Source organism: Rhipicephalus microplus, chromosome 2 (genome assembly GCF_043290135.1).
Source record: "Rhipicephalus microplus isolate Deutch F79 chromosome 2, USDA_Rmic, whole genome shotgun sequence".
NCBI classification, from domain to species: Eukaryota; Metazoa; Arthropoda; class Arachnida; order Ixodida; family Ixodidae; genus Rhipicephalus; species Rhipicephalus microplus.
This window is the reverse complement of record NC_134701.1, coordinates 212244013-212263536: the sequence shown is the minus strand read 5'-3', so window position 1 is coordinate 212263536 and position 19524 is coordinate 212244013. Positions and strand designations below refer to the sequence as shown.

Here is a 19524-nt window from a genome sequence, read left to right as displayed (position 1 = left end):
GCTCATTCAAGCATACATTCCTATTTTCTATCTGAAAACCCAAGTGCAAATTCAGTCAAAGTCAATGAATTGGAAGTTATATTTATAACGATGGCTTTGTTTATGCATTGCTCGAACTAAAACCTCTGAAAATAATCTTGAATTATAATTCTTCGTGTGAAAAAGAGAAGCCTGTTTGCTTATGAGAGTAAACAATACTTAATGGGGATAAATTATGAAAACCAATGGTTTCTTAGGTAAGCTAATTACCAAAAACAGTACACCACGTCTCTGCTTTAACATCTGTTTCGATAAAAGGGGGGGCGGGCGTCTGAGAGATTGAATTCTTCAGTGCGACGAAGCCCATTGAGTTCTTTTAACGTATATCGACCAAACGTACCTGGCCGTTTATTTATAGACTTTTTTTTCGTGTTTACTTAGATTTGTCGACGTCTTCGTCATTGTTCCCCTTTGCTCTCTTTTCTTCTTTTTATCCCCCGTTTTTTTCTATCTATTCCTCCCGAAATAGTAAGCCTGGCATTTTTCCTCTGTGTCCTTGTGTATCTCTGTATGCAAATCAAATGAATAAATAAAGTCAGCACAATACCGTGACAAAATGGAGGCGCTGCGACAAACCTTTGCTCCTCTGAAGGGAAACTTGCGCACGCCTATGCCAATACAGTGGATTGGGCAAAACGGACATGAATAAAGTGCTCATGGTCGACGAACCAGAGCACCCATGATCCAACATTGTTGTATCGATAAATGTGTAGGTGTTATATGTGTTGACAGCTTTCATGGTGGCAGTTGGTTTGTATAACCGCGCCTTCATATGCTGAATTGTGATTTCTTGTGGGATACGCTCCAAAAAACGACGGCGAAGAATAGTCGACACCTCGTAACAGAACACGTGTCAGCGCGACTGCAAAGAAGAGCTCTTATGCCAACATGTTAACTCTTGAATTTAAAAAAAAAAAGGCTGATTACACCCTTTATCTTCTGTCCAAGCAATCATCGACACCTATTCAATCAAGTCAAATTTCATTTTCAAGGTACAACTAATGTTGGAGACTGTGGAGAATTAGCCAGCAGGGCCTGACGTAGTTAGGAGCCTAGTTTTTTAAGCAGTAACAAAACAAACGATGAATGCAGTTCAATAAAAAAAAAATGGAAAAGCGCGATTTCCACTCTAAGGGCAGAGAAACTATTAGAAGAATAAAATATGGAAGTATTAGGCATATTGTGCTCATAATAAGTGGTCTTCAAGATACAGTTAGTAATCAGTAGCTACATTACAGACAACTCAAAAATACTCGCAAAAAGGGCAACACTGTATTGCCACGCGCATTTATGAACTTTATTTTCACGTATTGAGGTTTCAGTCACAAAGAGCTAGCAATGCTCGGCACTGACCGCGTCGCAACGTTTGACCAGCTTCGCGATTGTTCAAGGTGGTTCTGTTGAGATTACACGCAGGACGCGAATAGTCAAGTTTATTCGAGAGCAAAGCTTCAATTGGGGCTAGTACGTGCCGCATTGTATTGCGGTCGCGCCGAGCGAAATGCACAAACGACTGACGGAAAATAGGATAAGACGAGGTGCGAAAACTTTCAACTGTTTATTTTCGCCAAAGCACCTCAAAGGTATACACGAAAATATAACAGGGGCTATATCACAATGTGCGCCTCTCGTCATCCGCCAGTCGTTTGTGCATTTCACTCAGCGCACCCAAATTACAATTTATTCGACAAGGTTCGAATGTTCCATGCCGCATGTGTAAATGCCGACGCACCTCATCGCAGATCAGGTTATCGAAGACAGTAGATTTTAAGGCGCAAGAGCGATTCAGGCCGACGAACACGAGATAAGGTTATCGACGGCTGACGCCTTATTCGCCGCTTAAGTGTACAGTGTGTATTGCTGTATTTCAAGCTTGCATTTCCAGTGCACAGGTTCGCCCAAATAAAGAGCTTCGCCTTGTCAACGTCATGACCTCGTCAACTCCACGAGGAAATAAGCACAAATTTTGCGTGGTTTACTATCATGCTCTCGGTACTTTCTGGTCATGAACAGCATGTGCATTATCTCAACAGAGAAACAGAGAGAGCCTAGTTTTCTACAAAGGAAACGAAGGGAAGGCATACTACTATGGTTCGACAAGATAGACTTTAAAGGGGCAAATTAATGTGTTATGTAGAAATTCAGGTGCGCTGCGAAGATATTTTGCTCTTCCTGTACATGCTGCACCACTAAAACGAGCATGCGTGGGTGTGTGTGAGACAAACCGACTAGCTTCCCTGAGGTAACATGGAAGCGCATCACCATCCCTTCCCCTCCTACTTTCTACCTCACCTTCTCCATGCTCTCTAGCCTGCTTAAAAAGCTTCCGAATGAACTCAGAAAAGCAATGGCCTTTAAATCCCACGGAGTAGCAGAAGAATTGCTTTAAATTTTCACACCACCGCACAGGCAATCTCTCTTCGCATGCTTCAGACGGGAACATACCCTAGCTTAGTAACCTATAGCCATTACTCCGACATTTTATTTATTTGTTTATTTATTTTTATTTATTTTCTGCCACTATCGCAGTTATTTTAACCACATGCTCTGGATGTGCCCCTTTTTACAAGAAAAAAAAATGAACAATTTTTCGAAAAATCCTTTCACTTAATGCTCACGAGTCCGGTTCTCATACAACAACTCAAGGCTGTCCAGAAGGCCCATGATGCGGCGGTGAGGCTTGGCCTCCCCGTCCCTACGTGGGAGCGGCCCGCGATCCTACCCCTATAAAACGGGGGTAGAATCCTTCAGGGCCCCAATAAAGTTTTTCATCCATCATCCATCCAACCACCCATTTGAAGTGCGACGGGCTTCTCCGCGAAGTCATATTAATTGCGGAGAAGCCAGCTTTCAAGGCGTCTGTTACTAACGTGCAGGCCTATGTGAACGTTGGTCCGCGGCGGTTGTACCACGGCCGCTGGATGAAAAAGCGCACGTTTCATCCAGCGGCCGTGGTTGTACAATGATAAATACGTTCGGCTTCTGAGCCGACAACCGCGGGTTCGATGACGGCCGTCCCAGTCGCATATCGATGGTGTTGAAATGCTAGAGGCCCGCACACTGCTCGACGTCGGTGCACAATAAAGAGCGATGGAATACGGGCGACATTTGCAGAACCCTCCGCTACGGCGTACCTCGCAGTCATATCATGTTTTCGGCACGTAAAACCCCATACATTAAAATATATAATTGCTCATTGATTGGCAAATAGCTCACGCTGTCTATCACGGTGTGTCTTGAGAAAGAAACAATGATGTCTTGTTCGCCGTAACAAACCTGTAGTAAATACCTCGTACCACCCCGTGCAAGCGATAATGACTTTCTTTCATCCATGAAATGCGTTGGCTTCGTAAAATCGAGCTTCCGCAACTGGGAGACGAGAAATATTGCCATTAGGGCAGGCCTGGTAATCTAAGATGTAGGCAAGAGATAGAAAGAGGCGGTGAGGGATTGTGCGTTGGTGGAAAGGCGGAGAACTCTGCCTGAGCAGAGAGATATTCACTATATATTAACAGGAACAAGTTACGCACAATAAATCAAGAAAAATTGAAATCCGGGAGCCTAGGCCACCAAATGTACCTAAACTTTCACCCTATTACGTCGCAGTACTTGCCTTATATGTCGTTCGTTGGCCAGGAGCTGCGTTCAGAAGAAACCGAATAAGCAGCCTAGCAGCGTGACAACCTTTTTCACGCTAAAGCACACACAGACCTCGCGACAAATCTTACGTAAGAAATAAATAATAAAGGCGCGTGCTCTTATACACCTGTGTGCAATTTTTTTCGCCTGCTATCTCACAAGGGTGGGAAAAGTTTGCCTCAGGAGTCAGGATATATGTACTACATTCCTCACTCTTGCAAATAAGAAGGTTTTGTTAATAAAAATGCCAGCTGCACTTATCGCACCACCCTAGTAGAATACACCTATGTGCATCAGCTGTTTGTTTGTTTGTTTGTTTGTTTGTTTGTTCGCTTGCTTGTTTGACAGAATTTAATCATATTACGATGAACAAATAAACGAGAGAGGGTTACCCGTGACCAAAATATACATAAAGTAAAAATGAGCAAACACGTAGCATCCTGACTGTACAATGTCAGTCAAGGCGTTCTCAGCAAAACAACTGTCATGATGGTTATTCGTGAAAGGAGGTGGTGTCACTCTCCTCATATCTGTGGTTACGACTAAAAAAAAAAAGAAGGAAACGTCAGCTTTGCAGAAATGAATTCCAACTTTTTTCCCGTGAACTAGGCGCGATGAGACGTAGATCGGAAGTTATATCAACTAGCCGAGTGGCTTAAGGATCATAAAACACTGCGTTAAAAATGCTCAAATAGAATATTTTTTTCAGTGATATTTCCGAGTAATGTGGATCAGCGCTTGCCTAAATGGAAATACATATATGGGTTCGCCGTGTTTGCTTGTTTCTTTCTTTTTTTGGAGAGGAAGAGTTTAACAGGCAGAATTACACTGAATAATTTCAAAATAATGCGTCGAGTTATTATGGCCCAGACTCCAGAATGAAGTAGGATATTCTAATTTAGATGAAATTAACATTTTGAACACAAACAAGTTTAAGGAAGAAGGTACTTCATTGAAGTTATGAGGCATCCCAATGTTCCTCAACGTTGTCAATTATAAACTAATTGTTGTCTGCCCAGGCAGTGATCGATGTACTGTCGCCATGCATTCTCAAAAGTCAGGGACATACAACCATAAAAGTTTCAGGCACACAGAAAATCTAGACTCCATTTAGATTATCTTAGATATTCTAACATATTCTCCTGTAGCACGCACAATGAAGCGTTTACAGTAACATCAGCGCTACCTGTAGCGATAGTTGCAGGAAGACCTTGTGTCTGTACATTTTCTCGTTTGGATTAGCTTTCGCTCCCGAGAGCACTTTTAGATGTAGCTGAGCGAGCAGCGCATTCATGTTTTCGCAATTATAGCCAGCGGGGCCATTGAGCTCATCGCGCAGTAAGCAGTATAGTTCACTATAGCAAGCAGCAACTGAGCAGCCATACTTCTGGTGTCTCTCGTGCCCCTTCGAAGAGACTCAATTGTCGTTAATCTGGCGACCATGGAGAGAACCCTTGATGGAGTTATATGGCGCAAGAGCCATTTGATGGTCAAAGAGCGCCAGGTCATGGGAGAGAGAAACCTTGCAACACTGTAATGTACTTTAAAATGTGTACCGCGAAGTTTAATATACTTTATAGGGTGCAAGGTAAATACAAACTAGCCTACATCGATACCCTTGTTCAGTGTAATATACCATGCTTTGCGTGTGTACTGCACATAAAGCAAATATCGTCAGCGCTTCAGAAACCAACAATCCAACATACAAACTGAAACAATGGCCTTGAAGTCGGATTGTGGTGTAGACGCACGAACAGAAAAACGGCTGATACTTTACCAAACGGTGTTATTCTGGTATAACACCAAAAAATCGCAAACGCAACAACGATCCGCGTCCTATCCACACCCACTGCTCCAAGAAGTATACCAATGGCAGAATCTTTCTGGCTTTTGGCCTCGAAAGCGGCCATCCGCAATACTCACGGTGGTGTACTAAAACATGCAACTCCCCGGCGAGCCCTCGCTTCCGCAGCGAGCTGTCAGCGGGTGCATGCAACCAGCTGATCATCGCACCAAGTGCGGTGGGTGCTCGCGTTGGCTCAGCAGCCCAGGGCTGCCGAGGGGTGCCGCGGTCACCAACAAGAAGAGCAAGAAGAAAGCGATCGCTCCCGGCGGTGCCGAAAGGAAGAGCGCGGAGTAAGCACACACCGGGCCGGCCCGCCGCCGGCGTTTATTTTTAACCAGTTACGTCGGCAGAGCCCGGCTATTCTGGAACGGTCCCGCGCGAGGTCCTCCGGGATCTGCCGCCGCGGTCTCCTCCGCCATGTCACCGCGCTTCTTGCGACCGCTCGTGCAAATTTGAATCCACCGACCGGGCACGCACGCCGCCACCCGTGCCGTCGTCGACAAGCGCGTGCCACGCCTGCGGCGTCCACCCTGTCGGTCAGCGTCCACTGCACGAGGTCGCAGCAGTTCCGTCTTACGCGTCGGCGGCGTCTGCACCACCACCAAGACGCCTCTGTGGATCGACCATCGCCAGCGCTACGTCGGCCGCAGTGCGAGTCTACTGCGGTGGCCTGGCCGTTTAGACAGCCTGTCTTCCACGAAGCAGTGGCGCCGCGGGACATTGGATATGTCTGCGTTTCTTGAGGCGAGAGCACGTCGCTTGCTGTGACGGCGACGAGATCGGCCTGGTGTACCTGCTTCTGCAGGGGTGAGATAGTACGCAGAGTTCGGCGTGCCTTTTCGTATGCGGCATTGATTATGCGGGACACGCGGTCACTACGAAGACGACACCGAGTGTTGTCCCGCAGTTCTTCACTTGGATGTTCGGCGTTCGGGCGCATGCATGGGAGCCACTAGCGGAGAAGACGCTTACGACAAAGGTGAGCGTGGCGTTTATGTGGTCTTCTTGAATGCATTGATTCACGCGAAGACCTTGTGCTCGTGCAGTTGAATATGGTTTTGTTGCTTGTGCGGTTGGTTACGGTTTTGTTACTTCTGTACTGTCTAATCGCAAGTTTGCAATGGGTGGTGTGCTCTTTGTGAATGACTGGGTACATGTACGCGACGTGGTCATCCGGTGTTCATAAACGTTCAATTGCGCAGTATGAATACTAGATACCAGTCTCTCGCAACCATCGCCGTTCGCAGCACGTGTGTTCGCAGCCTTATTTGGCAATTCGGAGTTCCTTATTTCGTGACTGATCTGAATGTTCTCGTTAAGCAACACGCTTCTTTAGGCGTGCCATGTCGACGCTCGAATGCGTCTTGCATACTTGGTCGCGGTCGCTCGGCCAACATGTTTCACAAATATTATGCAGCACCCACACTGTTGCAACACTTGGAGGCGAAAATGCTGTATGCACGTGTGCTCAGATTTGGGTGCACGTGAAAGAACCTTAGGTGGTCAAAATTTCCGGAGCCCTCCACTACGGCGTCTCTCACAATCATATGGTGGTTTGGGGACGTTAAACCCCACGTATCAATCTTTGTTGCAACACTTCTGTGGTGGGCAATAAAATGATAATGCAACTCCTATGGACTGTGCGGTGCTGTCAGATTGCTCGCTAAACTGTTCGGAGGTCTGTGTTCAGTTTTTGCTCTTGATCGACCATTTTCTGGTGGTCCATGTAGCGAACAGATAAATAAATCTTGCGGTTTTCGCTACGCTTAATTCTACATTTTTTTCGGGAGATACTTCACGGAACGACAAAACACCAGACTTTATCGTTGTATATGCTTTTTTTCCTGCAGGCGGAAACTTCGGTTTTTATTGCCGCGACCGTCCGGAGATCGAAATAGCAGGTCCTGTTTTATTTGGGTAGCTCTCACTCCCGACTCTTTGCCTATTTATTCCCCTCGGACTGCCGGTGGGCGTTTGAATGCGTTATTCGTATATAACTTCCACCAACGCTCTGTTTAACAACTCCAGCGTCCACACAAACGCGAGGGAGATGGTGCTAGCCTTTGCTATAATGCAGGAGATTAGGTCACCGAACCCGACGTGTGCTGCTCCCAATGACTGCATGTTGGATTTTCCGATGTGTCCCGCGATGATTCCGCTCATATTGCTACGCTTACACTTTGCCGGAGTATCTACAAACTGCAACTATAGTTCTGATTTTTTCAGGTCATTCGCCCTTAGTCCCCCACGCTACACACACGAAGTCTTTATGCTTTCGTGGTAACTTTCAAGCAAGGAGCATCGTTTTGTTCTTTTTTGCGACAGAGCGAAGTTTCAGACTTGGGCATCTGAACAAAGCAGTCACTGCTTAGTTACATTGTTGGCTCATGTATCATCAGTTCATTGTTATGCTTCGTGACAAATCTGTGGCTGCAATTTTTCTCAATCTAGAACGGGACTTGAAGGTTTCCGGTGACACAATACAGGACTGATTTTAAATATGAGAAGGGCTTCATTGGATCTCCAATCATCTTTCGACTTCTGCATTGGCACATTTCCAATGCAGTTGCGTGAGATAATACTGGGTGTCGAACGATGGAATCGGGTGGGTGTGTGGTTTAGCTGTTGCAGGTTGCTGTGTGTAGAAGGGTTGCGCTTGGTTCCCAACATCCAAACTGCTTATATACCAACACACCTTACGCACTCGCAACCTAATATATAAGCTTCATCCCGCAGTACCCTCTTCTACCTCGTTCAAAGGGGAGCATACTTTGGCGGGCGTCCGCAAGCCACATGTGTGAACTATACGTCTCAGATGCATCGCTCTCCAGCGGCCATGTGCAAATAACTGTCATTATATGTGGCACAACGTGCACATTTTTACACTGAAAAACGAGGCGTCCTTACTGAATAGTTGAACCGTGTTTCCTTACGTGTTGGCAATGAATTCGCACGCAAATTGCCTTGAAATGACGTCATCTTGGCGGCCATGTTAGGGTATCAGCAGTACCGAAAAGGTGCATCTATTGTGGTCTATGATGGTCGCCGTTATGTTCAAGTTCTGTGGTCCTGCTGCGAGTTCTCGTACACATGCCAGCAGCCTCCCGACAGCGTTAGAGACTATATATGTAGCTTTGGAATGGCGTTCGCGAAGATAACATGACCAGTAAGTTCTAAGCGCACAATTAGGCGAGCACACACAAAAAAAAGCGTATGACACGTGTGGAGTAAACGCGTAAACACGTGTCATGTGTGTTTCTTTTTTTCCCCTTTTCGTCTGTTTATGCAGTTAGAATGTATTGATCATGTGAAACAAAAACGCCGAACTACCACAATTACAAATATAGCGTTCGTTGAGTGCGCCCGCTATTGCCGTCACTTGTACCATATATATTGTACCACGCATGCGCAGTGATAACGAACGTTAACGCAAAGCTCTGCGTTAGCGTTTTTAGGCTATTATTTTGGGTACCCACGTTAAAATACTGAATGTACGCAACGAACGCTATATTTGCGCATGCTATTCTAAAACTGTTCATTGGCAAGCTTTAGTACTGCGTACGTAACTTCCACAACCACGTTGTGTACATAATAACGCTGAAATTAAACTTAGTTGAGCGTCCACTGTAGCTGTGCGGACACGGCCTGCCAGGCATTTCCTATGCCAGGCTGCGTCCGCAAAGCTGTTGCGGACGCTCAACTAAATATGTCCATTCGCACCAAGCGCATCCTTAGAACTGCTCTTGCGCACTATATGAAAGGTAGTGTTCTTACGTACGTAGCATCGGTAAGACAAATTAAAACACTGCCATGCTTCAGTCTCTTTCATGACGTCGACGTTTTACCGGGTTTTATTCAACATTATTATTATTATCGTTGTTTCTTAAATCCCAAAAGATGCTCACAGCGACTGTGGAATGAGGCTTGCGTCCGCGGATGCCTATTTTTATTGAAATATATAGCACAGACAGGCACGATACGCCGTCAAAGTTCGAGCCACCTCCGATCTGTCCTACCATCGACTGCGCATGCAGCGGTCCACTCTTGGAGGACTCGTAGATGGCCAAAAGGGCAGTGACTCACCCACAATGCATTCGGCTTGTATACACAGCGACGACGCCAACAGGAAGCATTGTCGCGTTTTCTTTCGCAAAAGAAGTAAAAGGCAATGCTTCAGAGGCCTTGAAGAAGGTTAGGATCTACCTTTGCGTCATGGAACCGGCCTCGGCAAAGTGAAGGCTCCGTGAAGCGAGCAACGCCGATCGGTTTGCCACATGACCTCTACGATGCAGCGTATTGGTCGAGCGTGTTCGTGCATCTGCTCTGCTGTAGCTTTGCCTGCGCCGAAAACGTGTTTTGACTTTGGCCATCGCATGGTGGGCTGCACACTTTGGCTGCTGACCCGCAGGCCGCGGGATCGCATCTCGGCCACGGCGGCTGCATTTTCGATGGGGGCGAAAAAATGCTTGAGGACCGTGTGCTTAGATTTAGGTGCACGTTAAAAAAAACCAGGTGGTCAATTTTTCCACATCCCTCCAGTACGGCGTCTCTCATAATCATATGGTGGTTTTGGGACGTTAAACCTCACATATCAATCAATCTAACAACGAACTACTGCTATTTGAAACCTTGAAAGAAGAGAAGGCAGGCGCGCTTCTCTATATAAAATATTAATTGCGACAAATTTAGGGAGCCCAGGGCATAATCATAACGCTTCGCGTTCTAGAAGTACCAGTGAAGCCGTGTTGGCGCACCCGAATTCGCGTTTCCTTTTTTCTTTATTTTTTGTGTTGACTTTACAAAACACTGCGGGATTAGCTAGTGATACACTCTTGCCCAATATATTCCAGCGCTATTTTTTACGAGGACGGGACAGGGAAGTGTGTAATAAGATGGGCGCCGGCTCGACATGTAGTCAACAACATCTAGCCAGTCAACATGTACTCAGTCCAGTGGCTACGTGAATGAATTTCCTTTATGCAGTGCGCTCACGTGTTTTTTTTTTTATGCCATTTCAAGTGTCGTCCTATATTCGAATCGATTTATCACTATGCAAATACGGTAGTATATACGCCTACACTGAACTCTCCGGCAAAGCTCGACTGTTGAAAAGTTGTATCGCGCATGAATTGCTCGACCGATTGCAGTACCGATTAAACATGTGGGGCAGTCTTTACTTGAATGTCTTGGGCTAAAAATTTTCGTGAGATGATATTTCAGCCAATAACAATGCGGGACATGTCATCAGCGTAGCCGGCTGGCGGATATGATAACCCACTTACGAAAGAGAAGTTTACACTATTGTCACGTCACTTTAGAGGTCCAGGTGGAGTTTCTTGGACTGAGAGGTAAAGCAGCTGGGCTCTTGCCAGGCGCGTAGCTTTAGCGTGCCTTTTTTTTATTGTAACTTTCACATCCATGTAACAAAAAACTTCGCAAACACTTGTTTGGTCCCATAGCCTAACTGGCTAGTAGAGGGACCAGTTGTGTGACATACCTACATACTTGCGCAAGCGGTTACACAGCGACAAAGGACATCAACCTGGATACAATGTTTAAAACAGAAAAAAGCAAAAAACATATGATTGAACTATACAAAGAAACATAGCGCAGAACATAGCTACTTATAGCACAGAATAATAATAGCACTAGAATAATACTAATCATAATAATAATAATAAATATACTAAATGACTATGCAGACGTATTATTTAGAAAGTTCGCATGAAGTGCATGCTTCATGGCCAATGGAAAATTTCTAGCCTCTTTCACATCAGTCGGTATCGCATTCCATATGAGAGCGCCGTGAAATTCTATGAGCCTTCGACCGTAGGCATTTCTGGCTACTGGTAAATTAAAACAGTGATTCGCTGCAGCTCTTGTACAGCGCGCGGGTAACGTAAAGGTGCTTAATGGGAATGGGTCATCACGTTTTATTATCCCATGCACTATATCAGCAACACTGGACACGTGAACAGAGTCCAGTGGAAGTACACGCATCATTTGAAACAGTGGTTTTGCAGTATCCGTCCTGTTTGAGTGTGTAATAATCCGGACTGCCCTCTTTTGCAGGCGGCTAATACATTTCAAATGAGTTTTATATGTACTGCCCCACGATGCTATACAGTAGCTCAAGTGACTGTGCACGAATGCAAAATATAGGATGCGCAAAATTGATGCGCCAAAACATTCACGGGCTTTTAGTAGCGTGTGATACCCATATGCTAGCTTGGAGCATGTCTTTTCTATATGCGATTTCCAGTTCATGTCCGAGTCAAACATGACCCCTAAGTACTTAAACGAGGCTACTGGCTGTAGCAGTGCCGTATCTAAAACCAAGTTGAAACCTGCAAAGTCGAGTTCTTTTTTCCTAGAGTGAAAGACCATGTATTTAGACCTTGCTTGCTTGCTTGCTTGCTTGCTTGCTTGCTTGCTTGCTTGCTTGCTTGCTTGCTTGCTTGCTTAATCCTATATACTCCAGAGACGGATAGCACGTGCACTTTTTTTTTTGTGGCCTGTTCCTCTGCATAAGCACGTCACACACTACTATACAAGGTCATTATTCTCCCCTCACCGAAATACAGCATCGCCTCGATGCTAAAAAGATAGATGCAAGGGGAAAAAAGAGAACGATGATGATGATTATAATGATGATTAAAACTTTATTTTGGTCTAAACAAGGCGCATGGGAGACCCCGCGCCACCCAGCTAATCCCACGTAGAGATGTGGATACGTAAGAAAAAAAGAGAACTAAGCAGATAAGACAGCGCAAAAATATAAGCGTGATAAAATTCTAGCTCACGCAGTCAATGAAAACGTAGGTGCATAAAAAAAATGTGATAGTTTGGCCACTAGGGCGAAGGAATGAATGCGATAGCAACAACGGACGGATGCTTCGCCCCACTATCCATCATTCACTCCGTGGATATGCGGCCATTTTTTCCTTCTCTCCTCCATAATGCAGAAGTCGACGCTGTTTGATTATTTTTTTTTCTTTTAAACTGCGGCACGTGGAATGACCCATCTGCATCCCTTGCCATGTGGTGGCGTCTCACGCCTAATGTACCCCACGTTCTATTTTTTTTTTTATTCTTCTACACCATGAGTGGTACAGAAGGATGCCACTTTTTTTCGCACATCTCAAGGCCAGTTTTCAATTCGAAAGGAAATGTAAAAACATTGGTTACTGTTGATTTGTATGTGGGGTTTAAAACCCCCAAACTACCATATAACTATGAAAGACGCCGTAATCGAGGGCTCCGGAGGTTTCGACCACATGGGGTTCTTTAACGTGCACCCAAATCTGAGCACACGGATCTACAGCATTTCGCCAGTCATCAAAAATGTAGCCGTTGCAGCCGGGATTCAATCCTGCGACCTGCGGGTCAGCACCTGAGTACCTTAGCCACTAGATAACCACGGTGGAGCAGAATTGATTATTGCAAATACGCTCAAGCTGTTTCGAGATCTGCGTATCGAAAGGGGTAAATGGTGCATATGAATAGCTCGCTGTTATATCACCGGCACAAGCATGGAGAACCGCTGTGTTGGCTAGCGCGTCGGGCTACGGAGCGAGGGGTTATTAGTTCAAAGACCCAGTTTATTGCTTTCGAATTTTTATATTGATATTTTATGCCTTTTTTTACATGTGTATACATATCCGGGACATGACGGCGACGGTGACGGTAAAAATCAGCCGAGAGTGTCCATGTAATTGCTATCACAATAAAATGTTAATGAACGGCAGAAGAAATTTTGAACGCGCAAAATAAGGTTCATGCGTACGACATGAAGGTTCATGCGTACGACATGCGTACGACATGGAGCTCCGTTGTCTTCGTTGTGTTGACGACCAGAACTATACTTCGTAGTTCACGTCACTCACGCGGCGCAGTACCTTATACAGTCCAAGTAAGTACCAGCTTAGCAACTTTTCCGAGAGGAAACGGCGACAAACAGGGGTTGACACCCAAACTGAACTGTAGGGCACGTCTCGATGGCAGGTGTTGTATCGCCGTGTGTCTGCCTGTTGTAGACCGATGTGCAGCCACGCGAGCTGACGAGCTTCTTCGGCACGCACGGTGAATTATTCGCCGTCAGTTCCTAGGCATGAGCCACAAGAGAAGATGAACAATAACCCATCAGCATCTTGACAGGAAGCAAAGCGTTCAACATCGTCTGAACTTCGCGGCCGTAGGGAAGGCGGAATGGCGCGAATCTCCTGAATGGCGTTGTTGTAAGCTAACTTCGCATAATGTAATATGTGATCTCCTATTTTGTGTTGGACGTCGATGTACATGGAGATTATATCGGTGACTTTCTTATTTAGTCGCTCGGCAAAGTCAGTTGTTCGGCGGATTCTAAGCAGTCATCTTCCAATGCCTGGTATTGCTTAGCCGAAAAACCTCATCCATAATCTGCGCAGTGAACGCTGTCCGTCGGTCTATTAGCACTGTAGAGGGAGCACCATGACGCAGTACGATGCGGTACATAAATAACAACGCTACCTAAATTTGGCCCATGTACACTACAACGATTCCGGGTACGTTTCCACCGATCCATTGAGCGTAATGGAGTATCGGCATGCCGTTATCTCCCCACTCATTTTTCCATCTTTCTTTTCCCTTCCTTCAAGTGTAGGGTAGCAAGCTTTTGTTCTGGTTATTACTGAAATGAAGACAGTAAAACATGGGCGGCTATCACCATGGAATTAAGATTTCTACACAGACGTAACTGACAATTTGGAAATACTTGAATCCAACATTGGACTCTGACAAACACTGGGACCGTGCATTTCAGCTTCGTTGGTTAGCCATCTGCAGGGAGTGCTTAGGGGCTGATTTCACTTAGGCCGAAACTTGGATTTCAGATTATATATTTCACAACCGTTGGAATTAGGTGACAGTCGTCTCCTTAAGCTGGTATGTGTAATGTGGCCATCACGTGATTACGGTTAAAAGTGATACGGAAACGGTAGGAAAACAGCATAAAAAACGACAGCACGGACCCATTTCACGTTGATTGATTTCATGCGTGAGACCGATACCAAGTACGTGCAATAACTCACGTGGAAAGTCACGGTATATATGTACCTAACGGGGCTACCAATTTGGAACACTCTATAGTCTCAGAATTTCGCTAGTGTATTGACGTGTAACTAATGCGTTCGCCATTCAGTTTTTTTTTTTTAATGCAAAAGCCCTTTCACTAATTCTCGAGCCGTCTTACGGTTGCTCCTGCAAAGAATCTTTACCCCGTGCAACCGCTGTTCGAAGTTTCAGACTTTGCAGTTCACAAAAAGATTGGCTAGTTTATTTTCCTTCTTTGAATATAAATTATGTTTCCGGGTTGGTTCGTTAACGACCGGTCTGTCTGACATATGACTGACTGCACGCCACCACGTCACGGAGATCTAGTACACACCTCCTGCGTTACATTCGGTATATACAGCGGTCTTGTTTTTGTTTTGTTTTTTTTTTTCATAACACATCGCCGACGGCTGGTCCCTTCACTATAACCAACTAGGGAACTTGCAGACAGGCAAAACATTTTCACTAAAAGCGACAAACGTGTATATGTTTCCCACTTGAGCTTTCTTGTGCGCATTTCGTGTTCTTTAGAACATTTTCGGGTCTCCTCATTGTCACTACAGCTCGGATATGTGTGTTTACATTTCCTGCTTGCGAAATAATAAAGATTTAAAAACCTAATCTAAGTACACCCCGCCCATCTGCCTTACAATTTCACTTGATGAAAAAAATTGGTATGACCCCTTTTAGTTGTCTCTCTGTGCATTTTTCCCAGACATAAAGGGGGGCGGGGGGGGCGTGTTGATCTTTTGGATAGCATTTGTAAGATAAACTCTGTAACACATAGCACACGTGTATGGAAAATGCCGTCACATGCTTTTTAACATTCGCAACATATATTCAAGAATTATCAAACATTTGTAAATAAACGAATACATGAACAGTAATAATCTATACATTTTCAACAAAATGCATGTCAAGAGCAACCTCAAAATCATTCGAAGTACTTTGTGGCCCCGCATCATTCGGTAATTCATTCCACATTTTAATTGCACCAGGAAAGAAGGAAAATTTCAATAGGCCTGTTCGAACGTGCATTGGTTGTATGAATGTATCGCATGTTGTTCTCGTAAGTGTGCTTATGGTGCTTGACAGCTGATCCGAAGGTCGCAGGATCGAAACCCAGTAGCGGCGGCCACATTTCAATGGAGGTAAAATGATTGATGGCTGCGTACTTTGATATATGTGTACGTTAAAGAACCTCAAGGTGACAAAATATCCGGAGCCATCCACTACAGTGTCTCCCGTAATCATATTATGGTTTAACGACGTAAAACCCCAACAATTGTTATTATACTACGGGAAATAAAAGCGTAACGATAAGTAATAGAATAAGCAGGAGTGTTTAGAGTGTTACTAAGCCAACGCCTCCTGCTTTCGCATATGTGTTTTAACTTCATTCCCATGGTGTATTTTAAAACAAAGCTGTACAGCATTTGCTAATTCGACCGTTCTCGGAACAGTCGTAAAGAGAAGAAGTGTCTAACGGAACGTCTAGGCACTTCCATCACCGGAATGCAGGCAGTCAAACAGTTACACCGCAGACTCCCAATAGCAAGTGTTTCCGAGAAACCGACGCCGGCCGTCTTGCCATGCAACGCTGTGCAAACCTCCGTGAAGGCAGTCGCTGTGCGCACTCTGCCTTTTCGGTGCGCCGACGTCGGGTCGAGTCGTAACCCGGCCGAGTCGTATATCAGCCGCAACGCGCCTGAGCTGTTGCACCGTGCGACAGAGTTGAGCGGCAAGAGTTCGAAGGGAGAGATCGTTCCACTCGACATAGCTCCGGGCGTAACTCACCACTCAAGTGCATAACGGAACCCACTGAGGGGGACCGGGGGGGGAGGTAACGGTGAAAAAAAAAAGGATATGTAGCTGCTGGTATGTAGCGAGCACCCCTCCCAACCCCCTTCTACCTCGTTCTTCCAGAAGATGAAGACGAACATAAATACGTGCGACTCCCTTCAACGTGTCGCGCAGTGCTCCAAAGGAAACCGCAACGTGTCTGTACGAAGGAGTGCGCGTCGCACGACCTTATAGGAGGAACCACTGCGAAGCACCGCATTTTCTCGAATGAGAATTGCGCCTGCCTATATGGAGCTCGAAGGTGTGAGGGGAAAGAAATGTTGCGTTGATTGGCAGTATCTGACAGGCTGTCTATACAGGCTTGCGAGTGGCATACATGTCTTTTCAGAAAGACCATACCTCCGCAGTAGCACTGAATTACACTGATCATCCTGCACCACCAACCAGGCACTGAAATTGTGTAAAAACGGTCTTTCGTGCGTAGAACCTAGCGGCTTATGCTGCATGGAGAGGTCGTGCCAACCGGGCGGCTCAGGCTGACACTCCTATTCAATACGACAGCTCCACATACGAGACAGACACAATTTAGAACACTGCGGATTATCCGCCAACTCTTCCCCCCTTTATTAGGTAGGAGACGTTGCACCTATGAAGACTCCAAAAAAGATTACCATGCACGCCACTTCATTGCACATGGTACACCCATCGATACACAAATATGAATGACAGTTCTGCGAATAACCGATGCGTTCAATCATCGTGGTCTGCAAGTGCAACGGTGTCGTAAAAGACCTTAGTATATATATATGGCCCGGACATGGGCCGGGCATGTAGCGCGTAGACAGGATAACCGCTGGTCGTTAAGGGTAACTAACTGGATTCCCAGAGAAGGCAAGCGGGTTAGGGGGAGACAGAAGGTTAGGTGGGCAGATGAGATTAAGAAGTTTGCGGGTATAAATTGGCAGCAGCAAGCACAGGACCGGGTTAACTGGCGGAACATGGGAGAGGCTTTTGTCCTGCAGTGGACGTAGTCAGGCTGATGATGATGATGATGATATATGTGGTATGAAGAAAGGCAGGGAGGTTACCAGAAAGCAAGTGTCTGGTTTGCTACCCTGCACTGGGAAAGGGGAAACGGGAGGCAGAAAAGTAAGAAAAAGAGAACGAGAGAAAGAGAGTGGGACGGAAGTGAAAACACACAAACACGCTAAAACGTCACAAGCGTTCGACGAGGTGGGTCGATCGCAGAAAATTCACGAGGACCTTCGTCGCTTTTTGGCGTGAAGCTCAATCTTTCTGGTATTCCAAAATTAATTTTTCGGAAAGCGGCTGGTCGTCGAGGCGTGCAAACACTGCTGACAGGGACTGTATCAGAGAGTTGTACTGATGGCACTGCCACAAAATATGTTCGATGGTTTCGTCGGCGCCGCAATGATCACACGCAGCATTGTCTGCCCGTCCGATGTGACAAGCAAAGGCGTTCGTAAAAGACACCCCAAGCCACATGCGACAGAGAACGGTTGTCTCAGATCTGGATAACCCAGATGGAATGGAAAGTCCTAGGTGTGGGTGCAGACAGTGAAGACGGGTGTGAAGAAATCCGGGCGTGTTCCACAGAGACCTGGGGACATCGTGCGCGAGCGTGTTAATCCTTGCTGCTGCGTCACTGTTTGACAGTGGAATGGGATTCATCATGCCATTTTCGTGAGTGTTCTTTACTGCAGTGTCGGCATGCTCGTTATCGATGACTCCGCAAAGGCCTGTTAACCCCTGAAAAGTTGCATCATGTCCTTTCTGTATTACTTGCTGGTACAATTGTCTTGTTTGTAGCACCAATGGCTCTTGAAGACCACGATGTAGCGCAGTTCGAATGAAGTACAGAGCTGGTTTAGAATCGGTGAAAATGCACCATTTTAGAGGTGCTTCTTGATCAATCCTGTGGAGTGCACAGCAGAGTGCTGCGAGCTCTGCGGCTGTCGATGTTGTTTTGTGAGACGTTAGAAATTGGATGGCTTCGGCTTTTTCTGGGAAGATCACAGCTCCTGCAGATCACCTAACATTTGTCGAACCATTTATATAAAGTTTAACGTGGTGTTTATATCCTTCGTGCAGCATATGTAGAGTCAGCTGGTTCAAAGCTGGTGTCGAGATACCCGCCTTTTTGCGAATTCCTGGCACTGTTAAGCGTATGTTTGGACGGTCTAAACACCAAGGGGGTGTCAGGATACGTTCCGGAGGTGTGTGGCCTGCTGGAAGACACTCACGGTAACTCAATACTTTCTTACAGGAGGAGGCACTCGGTCGGTCTTCTGAAAGCGAAGCGAGATGGTGGGCAGGGGCCCGAGCAAGGTGCCTATAATATGCGCTCGAAGCACCTCTAGAGTAATGTGCACTGAGGCCGGATGGTCTTTGGCGATTGCGATGGTCTCCGCTGTGGGTGTACCGCGTGGTAATCCAAGACAAACTCTGAGTGCCTGACCCTAAGCGTTTTCGATTCTACATATGCTACTTTTAAAGGTGTTCGTCAAAACAAGCAAGCTGTACCGCAGTTACCCCAGAAACAGCGTCCTGTATAGCTGCAACATTGCGTGTACTGACGTGCCCCACTTTTTTCCTCCGAGGAAGTTGAAAACTTGGCAGATGGCTGTTAAGCGCTTTTTTAGAGAGGCCGCATGAAGATTTCAGCAGAGATTTCGATCACTGGTGACTCCCAAGAACCTGTGTGTGCGGGTGTAGCAGGCAATTCGTCCATTGATGGTGATAGGACATGATGTCATTGCCTTCCGCGTGAACGCAACCAGCGCCGATTTGTCTGGAGAAATCTCGAGGTTTTGCTCTCTAAGGTACGCCAAAATAGAGTTCGCAGCTTTCCGAAGTTTAGCACGTATCTGCGGACGTGTTACACCAGATGTCCAAACACCGATTTCGTCTGCATAGATAGACATCTGCACAGACTCTGGTATAGTTTCCACGAGGCCAATCATGACAAGACTAAATAGTGTGGGGCTCAATACACCACCTCGGGGAATACCATATGCACGGTGTATGTAATGCTCAGATGTTGGCCCATCATCAGTTTCCATAAACAATGGTCTCATGTGAAGGTA

General features: G+C 46.0%; 1 protein-coding gene across 1 annotated transcript in view; it reads left to right on the top strand.

Moving 5' to 3' along the window:
• The first annotated feature begins 5882 nt into the window (after positions 1 to 5882).
• The window catches only part of LOC119169571 (rho GTPase-activating protein 6-like), a 46923-nt gene continuing 33281 nt past the window's right edge, over positions 5883 to 19524 (top strand). Inside the window, exon 1 of the mRNA XM_075875700.1 lies at positions 5883 to 6503. Coding sequence (XP_075731815.1) covers positions 6467 to 6503 — 37 coding nt within the window. The 5' untranslated portion in view covers positions 5883 to 6466. The remainder of the gene's footprint in view (positions 6504 to 19524) is intronic.